We start from the raw sequence: 13,448 nt of genomic DNA, 5'->3' as shown, positions 1-13,448 counted from the left end.
ACTGTCTTTCCCCGTATTTATCACCAGAACAATCACACATAGATGGCATTTAACAAATTGCAGCTGTTGCAAAACTTACACTAAAGAACACAAGCAAAAGGGACTTTGCTGAGCCATTATATTGTGCTAGTGATAAACTCTACTGTCTTACAGATATCAGTTTTTCTTCCACAGGTCAACATAGACAGTAGAGTCACATCTTAATTTGAGATTAGATATTAAAGTCAGTGAGTAAAGTGAAAAAAAAATCACATGGAGTTAAAACTATTCCTAGAAATTTCCCAATGTCAGCCTTAACTCTTTATGACATGGACTAATGAAGGTTAAAATGCCAGTAATTTTTTTTCTTGGCATTTTTTCTTAAGAAGTAGAAGGCAAAGCTATTTTGAAGATGAGGTGGGGAATAACAATTGATAAATAAATATATCTTTTTCTCTCTCTCAGCCAAAGACCTATACCTGAATTTGAGCAGGTTAAATAGGAGTATCAGTTCATTGTCCCCAAACTGAATTGCTTAATATGAGAATACATGCTCTGGAAAAAAATAAACAAGTTATGATGACATTATTAAGCAACATAGCAGAAAATTACATGGTCCAATCATGAATTTGAAATTGTTACTCAGTCTCAAAATATACTACTTCATTGAGGTTTACTTTTTTTGGTTTAAAAATATGTTTGTTATCACAAGGTAAAGAGTAAACATCAAACTTCAGTTATATTCTTAATATAGCTCATAACTTTGAATCTACATCACTTGGCATTAAGGCAAGTGATTTTGCCATTCTGGGTGGAGTCTGTCAATTCGAGCCCCACGGGAAGAAACAGGGGAACAATAAGAAGAAACGGGACAATATTACACATGATGCTTACTTGTTAACACAGTGATTGATCTGGATGGCTTGGTCACCACATTTCCATTTACCACTACCAGAGTGATTATATAATAAAGGCCATGATAACTGGCCTTGAAAATAACAGGAGGAGGCAAAGTGCTGTTGAATTCCTCAAATTCGAAGAAATAATTTTTGGATTCACCAGTTATCTTCACAACATACACAGATGCTGGACTGATGACGTCTGAAGCTTCTAATGAGACAACGATGTTATTATCATCTTGGACAGTTACATGGAAAGCTGTAGCATTCTGTTGAATGAAACAGAATAAAAAGAGATGGAGGTTATATTCAGATAATTGGCAATAAAGTTATGCTAAGATAATTTTTACATATTGTTGTGTATCATAAACACTAGTTATGTTTATGATAAGCCTTATTTCTTAAAATAGAGTTACATAGGTATTTTAGTTACACAAAGAAAATCAGAAAGAGATTATCCTTCTTAGGATTAATAATCTTCTCAGGGTTTTACTTTGAGGATTTTTTTCCACTGACAATCTGCTTCCAGTTTGTGGACAGTGTCATGTAATAAACAAAATAAACATCTTGTGGAGGAGTAAATAATGAATGAGTCATTTTGACACTCAAGTTCCAGAGAAGTTCTTGGTTTCAACTGTGCTGGCAAAGTTACATGGTTTAAAGAAGTACTCTTTTTGCTTTAGAGGGAGTGATGCTAGGAGAATATATCAAGGCAGTTATTTCGTCTATTTCCTCTCATCTGCTAGCTCTGAAAATTATAAAAAGGTCAGGATTGAGAAACTGGTGTTGATCCTTGTCATTAAAGATTAACCAGCATAATCTCTTAAAGATGAAGGAAGCTATGCTAGTGAGGAAGAGACCAGATGGAGGATCTGCTGGTGTCTAGGGGATCAGCAGTTGATGGACTTTTCAAAAACTTTGCTCCAAGTCTCCAAATATGTATTTATGGACAATACCTGAACAGTCATCCATGGAATTGGTTTAAATATTCCTCCCTGATTCTGTCTCAGCGTCCATAGACAGAATTAATTTTTCTTTCTGGTCTCAAACAAGACTCATGTACTTTGTACCACATGCTTGTGTTTAATTTATCTTCTAGGTATGTAGTGTCCCGGGTGAGTAAGTTATTCACTGCACTGAGCCTCGAATTTCTTTTCTATAATAGCAGGGTGGAAAAATTGCTGAAACTTGTTAAGAATCTACAGGGATCCAGGCACTATGCCAGGCGCTCCATATATAAAAACATCTCATTTAATATTGAAAATAACCTCATGAGATAGGTATCGTTATTTTTAATCTCACTTTGTAGCTGAGGAAACTGAGGCTCAGAAAGATTAAGTCACTTGCCCATGGTCACCAGTACAAAAAATCAGTCTCATTATTGTTCCACATGTTCATTTGTCTTCATCTCTTAACTTGCTGTCCTAACACTGAGTCTGTCATATAACACATAACACATGACTGTTAAGTTTCTGTTACATCAGTAAAGGAATGGCTGATTAAATTGACGATATATGGGCATTTTCCTCTAACAAATTACTCAATTTATTGATTTTGGTTTTATTATTCTTATTTTTAATTGACACATAACAACTTTACATCTTTATGGGGTACCTGTGATATTTTGATACATATATACATTGTGTAATGAGCAAGTCAGGGTGATTGATTAACATATCAACCACATCAAACATTTATCATTTCTTTGTGTTGGGAACATTCAAAATCCACCCTTCTAGTTATTTGAAAATACACGATAAAGTGTCAATATAGTCCCCCTATAGTACTATAGAGCATTAGAACTTATTCCTCCTGGCTAGGTATACTTTTGCATCCCTTAACCAGCCTTTGGCTGTCCCCCTCTCTCTCCCTTCCTTGGCTCTAGTAATGACATCTGCTAGAGCAACTTGCAAGTTTTTTTTAGCATTGTGAGTAAAAACATGGTATTTATCTTCTAGTGCTTGGGTTATTTCACTTGATATAATGTCCTTCAGGTTCATCTATGTGGTTGCAAATGACAGAATTACCTTTTTATTTTAAGGCTGAATGATATTCCATACACACACACATATATATACACACACACCCCCACATTTTCTTTTTCCATTCACCCTCTGCTGGACACTTAAGTTGATTCTGTATCTTGCCTCCTGTGAAGAGTACTGCAATAGACATGGGAGTGCAGAGAAATCATCAACATACTGATTTCCTTTCCTTTGGATAGATACCCAGTCGTGGGATTGCTGGATCATATGGTAGTTCTATTTTTAGGTTTTTGAGGAACCTCCATACTGTTTTCCATAATGGCTGAACTAATTTACATTTCCACCAACAGTTTAACTTATTGATTTTTGTTTCTCACATATTTTCAGCAACCAAATAAAGCACACAATACACATCACTACTCTCCAAGAGGTTTTATAGACTGAAAAATGTACTGACTTTTTCTTGTTATTTTATTTTTCAGAAATCCAGTTTTTACAGGCTCTAGTACTTATAAAGAATGTCTGGCATAAACAAATTTAATTCTGTCTTAACATTGAATAGACTAAATTGTGTTCCTGATATTCTTATCATACTAGACCATAAGTCCTCTAAGGTCGGGAACTGCATGTTATTTCCAGCTGCACCTCCAGCTCTAGGATCAGTACCTGGCATATGCTAAGTGCTTTTGATGTGGTTGATCCTAGGCAGATTTCTGTAATATGAGATAGGCATTGAGAATGAACTTTTAAAACATCCCTTTATTGGACTATGTCGTGTAATAAACAAAATAAACATCTTGTGAAGGAGTCAATAATGAATGAAAGTCATTTTGACACTTAAGTTCTAGGGAAGTTCTTGGTTTCAGCCATGTGGTGAAATTACATGTTTTGAAAAAATACGAGGGAGTGAGGCTGCGGCATCCTAGGAAAATTCTAGAAGAATGTATCAAGGCAGTTATTCCAGACACATGGGCAGGTTTCTAACATTGAGCAATGTACTTCTGGGATCAAACACAAAATATGAACCATGCTATATTGCCAGTGGTCCAGGTGGAATTGTGAGGCTAGCATAAAGTTCATAAGAGCATTTCATTGTTTGGGCAAGAAGGATAAAACACAAGAAAACAGAAAAAGAGCAGAAAAGGTATTTAATGTGCTGCCTATACATGGAGCTTAACAAATACTAGCTCCTTCCCTTATCCATTACTCTTTTCTTTCTTTTGAATTATGCTTCTGCAAGTTCTGCTTCAGTTATGGCCATGCAAGTTCCTCTCTGACTGTTTCTCCAGCAAATAACCATATACTCTGGACAAATTACCAAATAAACAACTGACTAAAGACTGAATCATGAACAAAGCAGAGAGATTTTGGAGGGCAGTTGACACTTGACAGAATTGGCACAGAATGAGTTATTTTTATGTCTATCTATCTATCTGTCTGTCTGTCTGTCTCTCTGTCTGTGTGTGTGTCTGTCTGTCCGTCCGTCCGTCCATCCATCCATCCATCCACCCATCCATCTTCTACATCAGATTATAGCCAGAGGGCAGATGCTTCAGTCAGTATGAGATAGCTGAAACTCTGACAAAATCTCAGTCTTTCTGGCCTGAGGCAAAAGATGAGAGAATCTTGGCAACCACTGCTAATGGAAAGTGAGTAGGTAATCCTGAAAAGAGGGGGTCCTAAAGTCTGTCCAAACCTCAGGCTGATTCCTGAGCCATGCATGGGGAGGTCAGGCTGCAGGTAGCCCAGCCAAAGCTAAAAGAATGGTCCTAAGGTTCAAGCTGCCACCCACGAGAAAGCATGTGTAGGTTTCATCCAACCAAGTGAATTTCTTGCTAAGACAAAAATATTAGTTTAATCCTGAAACAAAAATATTACAGCCTTTATAACATAATACTCACAATATTCAAGAAATAGTCCAAAATTAGTCAATATACAAAGATCCAAGAAAATGTGACTAATTTTCAAGAGAAAATCCAGGTTTTGGATGTAGCCAAGTACTTTAAATCAGATATTATTACTATACTTAATAAACTAAAAGTATGCTCATAATGAATGAAAGGGTAGAAAATCTCACCAGAGAAACAGAAACAACAAAACAAGTAATTCTAGAACTGAACATAGTTCTGTGTTATTCAAAGGCCTTTTTAAAAAAAAATCAAGAGAATCCTTGCAGTATAGGCATATTTGGTTTCATCCTCAGTCATTTAGTCCTAGCCAATGTCCTAAAGAATGCAGCCCACACAACTGAAAGGAATTTAAAAATATCTAGGGCTCAAGTAGTGTGCTGCCTGCACACCAAGACTGAGGGAAGACCCCTTGGCTCATGGGTGCCTGGTCTTTCCGCACATTCAGCTACAGTGAACAGGACTGTGGTGATCGTCATACTCATCTGAAGAGGAGAACAGTGCAGGGCTAGGCTTCTGCATCAGGGTGAGACCAGCGCCAGATGTGCCCTACCTCCCTGCCTCCTGAAATCTTCCTCTCTGCTACTCAGTACTGATGGCATCACTCATCAAGACCAGTGTATTCTGCTACTGTCTTGTACCTGTGCTGGGGGAGAGAAATCTGCTCCTATCTGAGCAAGAACTTGGAGAACTTCCCTTCTAGGTTCCTTTTAGGAGAGCAAATGCTCTGACTTAGATGAAGAGATGAGATGGGCTTTGCCCCACCTACAACCTCCTCTCCCCTCCCTTCTCTTTGAAGAAAAGATCAAGAAACCTAGTGTCTCCAGTGGAGGCGAGGGAGGCTTTCTATGAAATAGTGGGGAGCAGAACACATAAAAGGAAAAAGTCATTGTTCACATGGGAGCAATTGAAACACAGGCTGCCGTCTGTCCAGCTGGCTGATTACAGAGTAGTGAAGGGCAGACCCCCTCCTCTGCTAGGCTGAGGTGCTATCGATTCTCCCCTTCTTCCTCAGTTAATCCCAGAGCTTCCAATTCCATGTTGGGGTTTGAGTGCCCCTCTAGAGGAAGGGCTTGTTGTATACTCAAATTGATTCCCAGGGGCTCTTTCTAAGGAAGCAAAAAGGGGTTGGGGATGATAGTATCTGAAGGTTAAAGTAGCAACAGATGCCTTCTTCCCCTTCATAAACAATTTTTTATTCTTCATCCTCACCGTCTCAGGCTTTACATATGAAATCCCTAGAATAGAGGGGTTGGGGATCTTCTGTTCCACCCTGGAGTCTTTCCGCACATTCAGTGCGGTGAAGGTGAAGGTGAAGGGTGAAGATGAGAAGAGTATGTATTTTAAAAAATTAAATTTAATGGCCGGGCGCGGTGGCTCACGCCTGTAATCCCACCACTTTGGGAGGCCGAGGCGGGCGGATCACGAGGTCAGGAGATCGAGACCATCCTGGCTAACACGGTGAAACCCTGTCTCTACCAAAAATACAAAAAATTAGCCGGGCGTGGTGGCGGGCACCTGTAGTCCCATCTACTCGGGAAGCTGAGGCAGGAGAATGGCGTGAACCTGGGAGGTGGAACTTGCAGTGAGCCGAGATCGCGCCACTGCACTCCAGCCTGGGCGACAGAGAGAGACTCTGTCTCAAAAAAAAAAAAAAAAATTAAATTTAATAATAGGCCACTCTAACCTCCTTTTGCCTGTGGTTGTGACCTGTGCCTGTTGGCCCTTTTCTGCCAATAGGGTAAACAGAACTCTCTAACTGCTTCTTCTCCCTTCCCCATACCCAAATTAAACACACATGCGCAAAGGTTCGTAATCCTTAAAAAGAAAAATTGATCTTAGATTGTTACCTGTATAACATAAATTGGGATTAACACTAATGCACATTAAGACCTGACTAAGCCAGACTCATTCATCTGTAGAATATTTTTAAAGAGAGTTGACATTTTTCAACCACAGCATTTCATAAGCTAGGATTTGAAGTTAATAGACTTCTATTAGTAATTGAAGCAATTGTCAGTATCCTTAATATGACTAGAAAGGTCTAGGTTGCTATCATAGATGCTTGATCTCTTTTCCCTTACTATACTTTCTTTTAAAACCTATTGGCTGATGATCACGGACATCCTAGCCTCCTGCACCAAATCTAGAAGTATTGCATTGTTAATGGTTCGTGGCCCTATGTGCAGTCTGCTCTTGTACCCATACCCTCCAACTTTGCTCTGTCAGTGTCCCAAGGGGGTGTCGAATCAATGGTGGGTGTGAAAAATGAATTGAGAATGTAGGGAACAATTTTCTTGGCCATCAGAAGCACACAGCAGCTGGGTCATGGTTGTCCCCTGCTTGGTGGAGCAGGGCAGTGCCCGCAGTCCAAGAGCAAGCCCTGGGCAATGTGCCAGGTGAGGAACATTTGTTGATGAGTGTATAGTGTGGTGGTGGGTCACAGCTGTGCAAGAGATACCCATGCACCCAGAGCTTCCAGGCCTCAAAGGTAGATGGGATGCCCTCCCATCCCTCTGATGGTGCCATGGAGGCTATCAGCACAATGTGTGCTTATGATGGACAGACCCAAAGTGCAGCGGGAGCACTTGACTGTCTAGTGAAGTCATCAGCCCCTGTCCTGGTGGGCTGCTTTGCCCAAGGGTGCTCCTGTTCTTGCCACTTTGTCCAGACTCACGCTCTGAAGGCTAACTCCTGCTCCTCCTTAATGCCCCCATACCCTTGCTGCTACAGCTAACCCAGTGGGGTTGCATCCTGTCTTTACTAGGGGCACTAATTCTTCCTCTAGCATCATCAGCTTACTTTAGTGTGGGGAATACAATGCATTTTTTAAGGAAAGCAAAGAGCCCTCCCTCTAGCCTTCCTAAGCAAAACAAAGAGCCCTCCTTCATCTCATGGTGAATGCATTGCCGGGATCAAGCAGGGAACACAAGTAATATGTAGGTTGGCCTCAACATCTCCTGCCTCATCATCTTCCCTTCCTCTTAAGGAAAATTCATCAGCATTGAAATACTTCTAAAATTCTGGCACCACCACCACCACCACAGCAACAACAAATTAGACCCCAATCAACTAGAGCACCCGAGGTCTCCAGCAATACTTCTTAAACTTCTCATTTTTCCTCTATCATAGCGCCCTTCTCTCTTTAAACTTCTCTCTCTGCAAATTTTATCTTTTCTTCTCTTCTATCTTTTTGCTTTCCTTACAATTCTCTATAGACAGACTTTACAAGAGGGGATCTGGAACAGCTGAGATGTCCTCATTGGATAGAGGAGACTTGGGTACGAGGAAAAGAAAGAGTAATCATACCCATGATAGAAGTTACTAATTGATATTCTCATCTAGTCGATACAAATTAAGAACCTACTAAGAACCACACAGTCTGCTAAGTACTGGGGATCCAAAACACAGTCCTGCCTCCAGAGCTGCAAGTTTGCTGGTGGTCAGTGGCTGTTTATTCATGAAATGCTTAGTGAATGGGGAATCCTGACTATAAATATGCTTTCAAATTAACCGAGAGCTGATGGAAAATCCTTTTACTTTTAACCTATTGGAAAATTTGCCAAAGTGTGTTTCATTTTTCATGATACATTTTTTATACTAAATGTACTTTACGACTTATTTGGAATCTCAGAATTTTTGTATCTAAAAGGCCTAAAAATAATGATCCTTACTAATAAATCTTACTGTCCACAAATATAAATAGAAATCATATACATATTGTGCTTCATATCTGAAAGTTGCATTTTTAGGAGAAAATATTTATTTATATTTCCTTATTATTCACTTTTCACCTAGATAGTACTGTTTGGTGCATAATGGGAAAGTCTGTTAAGCAAAATGTAGACAAATCAGGCACTGAGTATCCAGTAGCATTGAAATCTGGCTTTTAGTTCTGTTGATTATAGCAGATGATTCACTAACTCAGAAAACAATAAGTTTATAAGCATCAAATATGTAATTATGAAGAATTCTTTCTCTATGTTTTAGCAGCCAATAACAGAAGGTGGTTGTGATAATAAGAAGAAGAGTAAATAGACTCAATTTTTAAAGTGTTTAAGAAATATATGTCTAATGTGTGTCGTGATGCTTCATAGGCAATAAAATCACCCAGAGAAAGGGACTAATCTTCCAAATGCTAACGACAGCTTTGGGGATGATTGTATCAGCCATGAAAATAAGCATTGGCCCATGCACTTCCAGGTTGCCAAAAATAAATCAGAGTGGGCTAATCAGATTCAGTTGGTGCGACTAATGAGAGGAAGACAGCAGGCCAAGTGAGATCTAGGCAGTGGGCCTAAAAGAAGTGTCATCTGTGCTCTTGCTTTCTACTCTGACTTCTTTACCTTAGCTTTTCCTGGAATCTATGTTCAGGAGAAAATTCTGAGTGTACGCTGCAGGCATGTAATCCCTGCTGAGAAGTAGAGCAGGAAGGAACAGTTAAAAGTAATAGAAACTGATCTGATAAATGTAGGCAAGTCCAATGCTGATTTATTTGGTTACTGTAAAAAAATATGTAAAACTTTTTTTGAGATGAAGTAATAGTATTGCTTGACTCTGCAGGAAAAATATTTTTACTGAAATTTCCTTTACATAACAAATTTAATGTAGTGATTTCTCTGGTCCAGCATTCTCATTTTACGCTTGAGAGAACAGCGGTGCAAATGTCACACAGCTAATTGATGTCAGGACAAGGTCTAGGATCCATATATCCTTATGCCTCTTGGTACTTATCTTTCCATAACCAGTGGGGCCAGGTAACTGAGGCAGCAAAAGGGGTCTGGGCACTTGGCTTCAGCAAGAAGGGGAGCCCAGGAGCCTGTGACCTGTTCTAGAAGCAGTCTTCGGGGAGAGAAGCTACTGGAGACAGAGTGGGTAGCACTAAAGAGGAGAATAACACAGGACGAGTTCCTGGGCTGAGGGACAAGGACAAAAATGGGTCAGAGATATGTTCTAGTCAGAATTGAAGGAAATCTCCCACCATCACTGAAAATTTAGCACTATTGTCCATTAATCCCCTCATCTGGGCCAGGCTATGTGCTAATTTGTTTATATATGTTTTTTCTTTTACTCCTCACAGCAATCCTTAGAAACAAGAGTTATTATCTCCATTTTACCCAGACAGGTTAAATAATTTGCTTAAGAGCAAAGCAATAGCCTTGAGATCAGAAGTCCTGGGTTTCTCTTCCGTCTCTGTAGCCTTTTACCTGTGAGAACTAGGGGAAGTCCAAGCATCTCTTAACTTCATCTTCTTAATTTATAAAATAGGGCTAATTCCTAAAACTCATGGAATTTTTGTGAGCATAAAATGTCTTTCGTAAAAATGCTAACACTGTGAACTCAATAAATACTAGTTGTATTTCAAAGGTTATTGTGTTATATTTTAGTTTTGAGTCACTCAATGCTTTTTTTTTTTTTTTTTTTTTTGAGACGGAGTCTCACTCTGTTGCCCAGGCTGGAGCACAGTGGCACCGTGTTGGCTCACTGCAACCTCTGTCTCCTGGGTTCAAGCAATTCTGCTGCCTCAGCCTCCCGAGTAGCTGGGATTACAGGTGCCCACCACAACGCACGGCTAATTTTTGTACTTTTTAGTAGAGATGGGGTTTCACCATGTTGGCCAGGCTGGTCTCAAACTCCTGACCTCAGGTGGTCTGCGCGCCTCAGACTCTCAAAGTGCTGGGATTACAGGCATGAGCCACTCAATGTCTTTTAAATTATAGCGGTTCTATAAACATTTGTTTAACTAACTTCCAAACACTACAGAATTCAGTAATTACGTTCACCGGATGTTTTGTTCACAGAGCCCTGGAGAGCTATCCATTTGTTAATTCAATAACACACAAGCATGAGCTAAGTGGCAACCGGGCAATAGGCATCATGCTAGGTGTGAGCAGAGGCACATGAGTAAGACGGGTACTGGAACTCTAGGAGCTCACTCTGTAGTGAGAGGCAAACTCATAGACACAGTTAGGATCTGAAGTGTTATTAGTTATCGAATTTGAATGACAGTCCAGATGACACCTACTCTTCTGCCTGTCTGAAATTCTATCTGAGCTTGCACCTTCTTATGGGACACTGCTTCTTTCCCACTGTAAATCTAATGAGGGCCTGACGAGGGTTGCTGATCATGTTACCCTGTCACTGGGTCTGAGCAGGCACCTTGAAGCAGTCTAGGGGATTCATGGCACCTGGTCCCCTTCCTGTGATGCTCATGTGGACTAAGCCAGGCCATCCAGAGTGGTTCCTCTGAAGTTTTATAACTAGAATTCATGGGAAGGAGCTCTTGCTCCTTTCTGGCTTTCAGTATGTATGAATGCAGAGCTGAAGTGTTTGTAATTTCTGCCCCATGAAGATAGCTGCTAGTGGTAGACTCCCTGATTTGGTCTGAGGTCCTGGTCACACTCATCCAAAGGCTCAGCCACTGTGCAGTTTGGTGATGCAAGTGAATAAAGCCCAACATATTCTTTAATTTGTTTGATCTAGACTTCCAAGATTTGCATCCAAATATCCTGGCCAATACAAGAGAACTGTTCAGTGCCACGGACATGTAGACAAGAAAGCCCTCAATTCTGCTCCTGCAGATGGGTGTGAGGGAAGGCTTCAGGGAGCAAGTGATGTATGAAAGATGCTCGTGAGTTTGCCAGGGGAACCCGGGTCAGAAAAGGCACTTGTTAAGTGGGAAGAGCATCCAGAGACCTCTAGAGTGTTTAGATCAACGGAGGATGCTCAGAATAGAGTGCTGGTGACCCAAGACCAAGACACGCCTTGCTAAGGAGTTTGGATATTTTTTAGGCCAAAGGAAATCATGAACTCTTGTAATGCAGAAAAGTGATATGATTCCATTACAGTTTAGCAAGACTTTTATAATTAGGAGTATGCAGAATAATAGACTGACTGGGCTGATGTAAGGCCAATAGGCAGTAAGGAGGGTGTTGCAATAGTTCAGGCAGGTAAGATGCTGAGTCAGAGCCAGTGTTGGTTGCACCAAATCAGACTGTGTGACGTACATCCAGAGCATGGTCAGTGCTCCAGCTGGCAACCCAATAAATGATCAGACTTATTAAAATTCTGCTGTGCTCAGGTTACCACCTAGGAAAGAATAGGCTGCTCAGTTCTTTTAAATAGTAATATTAATGATGTTTGGTGCTTACATAGCACTTACGGCCATGATTCTCTGCAGACATTACATAATGCATCCACTAAACATCCTGTCCAGCTACCAGGGTACCTTTTCCACCTGGGTATTCTTTCTTTTCAGTTTCTTCAGGAAAATCAGAGTCCCGGGGCTACACTCGCCAGGTTCCTTCTGACACCTGACTAGAATTATTCACAACTCTCAGAAATTGTCAGAGCAGATTTTGGCTGTTGATCTCAAAGGCCAGAGATGGCCTCTCTCTAGTCTTCCATTATTTATGCAGCCATTCCTCAGATATATTTTGGGCAACAAGCATGCATCAGAAACTGAGCAGAACACTGGGGATACCCTCTATTTGGGAGTAAAGAGGAAGACAGGAGTTAGGAGTCTTTGCCCTTCCTAGAATTGTGTCTGACCAATAATAATAGCAATGATGATAATAAAGATGATGATGATGACATAACAAAGAGCATCTACTTACATCATACTTACTGTGTGCCAGAAACTTTCCTGAAGATCATATGGCAGGTTCTTAAATGCTTGTTGAATTAGAATATTTACAACGGGCTGTGTAATACTAGACTTTTTAATATGTATCCTAAATGTATCCTTTCAGATAGAGTATGCCAGTTCTCTACTCCTGTGGGATTTGGTGCCTGAGCCTAGTGCATGCTCAGTCTTTCCTGTGTTAAATGATCAGATGCAGGCTGGAGTGCAGTGGCCGGATCTCGGCTTACTGCAATCTCCACTCCCCGGGCTCAAGCGATCCTCCCACCTCAGCCTCCCAAGTATCTGGGACCACAGGCATGCAACACCAAATCTGCTTTTTTTTAATATTTTTTGTAGAGACAGGGTTTCACCATGTTGCCCATGCTGGTCTCAAACTCCTGGGCTCAAGCAATCTGCCCACCTCAGCTTCCCAATAGATACATTCTTTATGGTTTCAAAATGAAGAAAACTCATCTCTTTTGCCTGTTGTTTGGTAAAGGGACTCCCATCTCCCAATTACTGTCAGGCAGGTAATATACATGTGAGAGGCAGCCAGGTGTAAGAGGATACAAATGATGGAATGTTAGCAGACTGGAGGGTACATGCACTGTTTAAGAACATCATTAAAAAGCACAATTACAACAAAATAAACCCCTGCTAGCCAAAGAAAATACATTGGCAGGTCTGCCCCAGCCTGTAGGCTGCCAGGTTATAGCCCTTGAATTCCTTGCACTGCCATTTCCTTGACCATTGCTCATCTTTTGTCCTTCAGTTTCTAGATCATACTCTATTTTCTTGGCCCAACCAGAATGTAGGTGATAGCTAAATCTGTCACCAATTAAGCATTAATTTAAAATAAGTACAAATGATATTTTCTTATCAAGTTGCCATGTGTGCATGTGTAAAAGGACAGTTCAATATATATAAGAATGCAGCAATTATTTCCTGACTTCTAAAATGAACTCAGGCTGGAAGCTCTGCACAACTCCTAATTTTGGAGATTAAACAAAACACACTTGAGGAAAGAATTCAACCGGCCAGTTTTAAGTGAAAA

The 13,448-nt window shown here is 40.4% G+C and overlaps 1 protein-coding gene across 2 annotated transcripts in view; it reads right to left on the bottom strand.

The window, feature by feature from the left end:
- Positions 1-13,448, bottom strand: part of PTPRO (protein tyrosine phosphatase receptor type O) — a 265,462-nt gene that overhangs the window by 112,231 nt on the left and 139,783 nt on the right. For both annotated transcript variants that reach the window (XM_003816527.5, XM_003816526.5), the window contains exon 2: positions 874-1,147. In XM_003816527.5, coding sequence (XP_003816575.1) covers positions 874-1,147 — 274 coding nt within the window. The remainder of the gene's footprint in view (positions 1-873; positions 1,148-13,448) is intronic.

The sequence above is a fragment of the Pan paniscus genome, chromosome 10 (genome assembly GCF_029289425.2).
Source record: "Pan paniscus chromosome 10, NHGRI_mPanPan1-v2.0_pri, whole genome shotgun sequence".
In the NCBI taxonomy this organism is placed as follows: domain Eukaryota; kingdom Metazoa; phylum Chordata; class Mammalia; order Primates; family Hominidae; genus Pan; species Pan paniscus.
The sequence above is the reverse complement of the archived record's forward strand: the minus strand, read 5'-3'. Positions and strand labels throughout refer to the sequence as shown.